Source organism: Diaphorina citri, unplaced genomic scaffold (genome assembly GCF_000475195.1).
Source record: "Diaphorina citri unplaced genomic scaffold, Diaci psyllid genome assembly version 1.1 scaffold656, whole genome shotgun sequence".
Classification (NCBI taxonomy): Eukaryota; Metazoa; Arthropoda; class Insecta; order Hemiptera; family Psyllidae; genus Diaphorina; species Diaphorina citri.
Genome location: NW_007378089.1, coordinates 65054 through 68862, shown reverse-complemented (window position 1 = coordinate 68862; position 3809 = coordinate 65054). Strand labels below are relative to the sequence as shown.

The 3809-nt window shown below is 35.3% G+C and overlaps 1 protein-coding gene across 1 annotated transcript in view; it reads right to left on the bottom strand.

Annotated features, from left to right (window-relative positions):
* Positions 1-3385, bottom strand: part of LOC103510914 — a 9387-nt gene extending 6002 nt beyond the window's left edge. Inside the window, exons 1-2 of the mRNA XM_017444787.2 lie at positions 3149-3385; positions 2669-2764 (exon numbers count right to left, since the gene is read on the bottom strand). Of these exons, the coding sequence (XP_017300276.2) occupies positions 2669-2764; positions 3149-3192 (140 nt within the window). The 5' untranslated portion in view covers positions 3193-3385. The remainder of the gene's footprint in view (positions 1-2668; positions 2765-3148) is intronic.
* Positions 3386-3809: the final 424 nt, after the last annotated feature.

Genomic DNA, 3809 nt, shown 5'->3' with positions numbered 1-3809 from the left:
AGGTTGTGATATATGTAATTGGATTATAAGTTCATTATCTGGCTTCCTTCACTGTCCAGTTAACTATGAAAGTTTGATCAGTTCCTTTATTTTTCTCTTATCATGGGTGACCTGTCTGAGTTTACCTGTCCTGATGAAGATGGCCTGGGTTCAAATCCAACCAAGGACAACATTATTATCTACAAGCAGTATGTGCAAGATGTGTTGGACTTTAGCTCACAGTACGGGAGTGATATAAGTATCTCCTACACGGCTTACAATATTCTTGGAAAGCCAAGCAAGTACCCGGACTACGGAGACTTTCCCCAGACCTTTGTTGTGGTGAGTGTTAACTACCTTGAGCATTTGTAGATAAGTAGGCAAGTGCCTTAAATCTGAAGATAATGTGATTACTTACTTAACTCCTTATAAGGTTTTCATTCCATTATTATTATTATTAATTAACTATGATGTATTGATTGTTTATGATGATAATTTGCTTGTTTTTTCCAGAGAACCTATGGGAAATGGTGGAATGAAGCCCCTTCCAGACCAGTTCCTATAATGCCACAAAATTTTGGACCCATTATTAGTCAAGATTATATTGGTAAGTAAATGGTTATGCAAGTCATTTAGCATTATAGGGGCTAGGGGAAATAATAATCATAAATGGAATTTTCTTGTTGCTTCTGAGCCCAAACCTTACACCACCTTCATCTCAAATTAAAAGTTTAATGAGTACCTAGGTACCTAATTAATGTTCTCTTTTGTTCTCATGGACTTTTGTTCTCAAAACATTACAGACTTATCATTTGAGGTGGCTGTGTTTCCATTCAGTGTGCGGATCTATGAGACTTACAATCCAGGGTCTGTGGTTCGAATCTGGGCCGGCGACAGATGTGGCCGATGGGAAGTGCTTTGGGAGGGTGCACCACAGGCTGTGAGCACTGGAAGTCGTGTGTTCAAACCCCGCATTAAACCGATCAACTTTCCTACCAAGTAAGTCAGTGGTAGTGTGTAAGTAGGTAGGTAGGTACCTATATTTAGTACATACTTGTAATGAATACACCAGTAACTAGGTATGTATTATGTAATTAAGTAATTGAAAAAATAAATAATTAAGTAAAATAAAAATATCACTGGCTATAGCTTTGATTTGCATGGCAGAGGCCTGCGTTTGAGTCCTGGCAGACTGAACAACTTCTACATTATCTAAACTTGCTTGTTTGGTTGTTTGTTCGTTCGTTTGTTTGCTTTCTAATTTGACACTAATTTTTATTTTTTCCAGACTGATCCGACTGTGAGCACTGGAAGTCGTGTGTTCAAACCCCGCATTAAACCGATCAACTTTCCTACCAAGTAAGTCAGTGGTAGTGTGTAAGTAGGAAGGTAGGTACCTATATCTAGTACATACTTGTAATGAATACACCAGTAACTAGGTATGTATTATGTAATTAAGTAATTGAAAAAATAAATAATTAAAGAAAAATTTAGTGGTTGGGTGGAAGAGCTCCTCTAGGAGAACCCTGCCACTTAAAAGAAAGCTGTAAAAAAAAATAATAATAATAATAATAAAAAATAAATAAATAATTAAGTAAAATAAAAATATCACTGGCTATAGCTTTGATTTGCATGGCAGAGGCTTGTGTTTGAGTCCTGGCAGACTGAACAACTTATACATTATCTAAACTTTCTTGTTTGTTTGTTTGCTTTCTAATTTGACACTAATTTTTATTTCTTCCAGACTGATCCGGCTTGAGTTTGACCAGTCTAGTTTGGATTACTACACTGAGCTGGATGCTGTCCTCCTAGTTGGTACCCGAGAGCCAATACCTCCTCACTCTCCCCTGTTCTCATCGGGGGATCATATTAATTCTCATCTGATGTAAGTTGACTCTACGCCGCCTTCTTTTAAGGATTTGATAACTGCAGATGTTTTAACCGAATCAAATGCCTTTTCAAAGTCTACAAAGGCTAAACACAGTGGCATTTCATATTCAACATGTCTCTCTATTAGCTCTCTAACAACTTGAATGTGATCTAGAGTGGAGATTTTTTTTTTTTTTTTTTTTTTTTTTTTTTTTTTTTTTTTTCAAGTTTTTCTCGAATATCTCATGTTGAAATCTTTTTTGAAAGCGTCAAAGTATTCTTCATGATACGATGTGTGATTTATCAGTAAGACTGTAGATTCGGCATTAAGACAAACCTATGCACTATGCAATTGCATTGTAGAGACGTAGGTAAAAAAAAAAAGAATTTGCACATTTGAGGAGAAGAATTTGCGCATTTGATTTTGGGACCGATTAAGTCATTAGGGAAATCCTTTGTTTTGCTTAAACTCTTGAACGATTTGTACGATATTGATAAATAAATTAGGTGAGCTCTACGCACGGAGTCACAAACTAATACCTAATTCTAATAGATACCCTTGTTTTCAAAAAAATCAAAGAATTTGCACATTTGAGGAGAAGAATTTGCGCATTTGATTTTGGGACCGATTAAGTCATTAGGGAAATCCTTTGTTTTGCTTAAACTCTTGAACGATTTGTACGATATTGATAAATAAATTAGGTGAGTTCTACACACGGTGTCACACACTAATACCTAATTCTAATAGATAACCTTGTTTTCTAAGAAATACTTCCAAATGAATATAGAAGGAACCAAAAAGCAAGGTAGACCAAGAGACTTGGCTGGATTCTGCTCGGGTAGAAATGTACTCAACTCTGTTATGATCAAATTCAATCTGTCTCTCCGAGCCTTTTCATATTTGCAGGTAGGTGGCCTGGAAAAAAATGAAAGAATGAGAGTGAATGAAGAATCTTTTGGATGTTGGTTTGTAGGTCTAACATTTGATTGCAAAATATACCTCAACAAAACATTAACTGGAAATTCAAATTTGTAAGCACTAGGTCATTGATTTGATTCCCGCCTGGGGTAAATTTTATCCTAAACAGATAAGGTTGGTTATTTGAACAGGTGGCTTTCTCCTATCCTGTCCTTCTTCTCTCTTGACTTTTGGGATCATTAATTAGGTAGACCTTAGCAGTTACAGTTCCCTCTTTCAAACATAAAAAAGTCCTTTCTGAATAAATCTATGGTCTCTAGACAAATGTATGAAGCTGAGAGGTCATTTGAGTTCATAATAGGTACTCCATCAGGCACTTACTTGGCTGAAGGTCCAAATTTGGTTTTCTTGGCAGCAGAACTCATTTTAGTGGGTAATCTACCAAAGGAATGGGTTGAGTTGAAAGGTTATGAGTTGGGTTATCATATTCTTCATTTCCTGATTGTCCCTTGCACGCTTTATCATTTTATATAAATTATCACTTAATACACTTATCTTATCAGCTTATCACATATCTTATCTGCTATCAATGTATTTTAGCACTTTATCTTTATCAGTGTCTTCTACTCTACTTCTAGCTTTAGCTTCTAGCTAGGTAGCTAGACTATTTTATTATTATTTTTTTTTCTGTTTACATATTTTTCACTGCATTTCCGTACAGGGACATAGAAAAACCGTACGCCTGGTGTTTATTACCGTACAAGTTCGGCTATTTTTGTGTGTGAAACTGGCAACACTGTTTACGTGTTTACCATTTACCGTACATTTGGCAGGACAAGAACTTTCAACTTTTTTGAACTTTCAATTTTTTCCATTTACAGCAAATACAGCTTTATCATATTAATTTGTAGGGCTGTGTGCGTTTCAGAAATAATAATAATAATAATAATAATAATAATAATAATAATAATAATAATAATAATAATATCGCTCAGTCGAATCTATTTTGTCCTTGACTGGAGTCGACACTTCGACATATAAC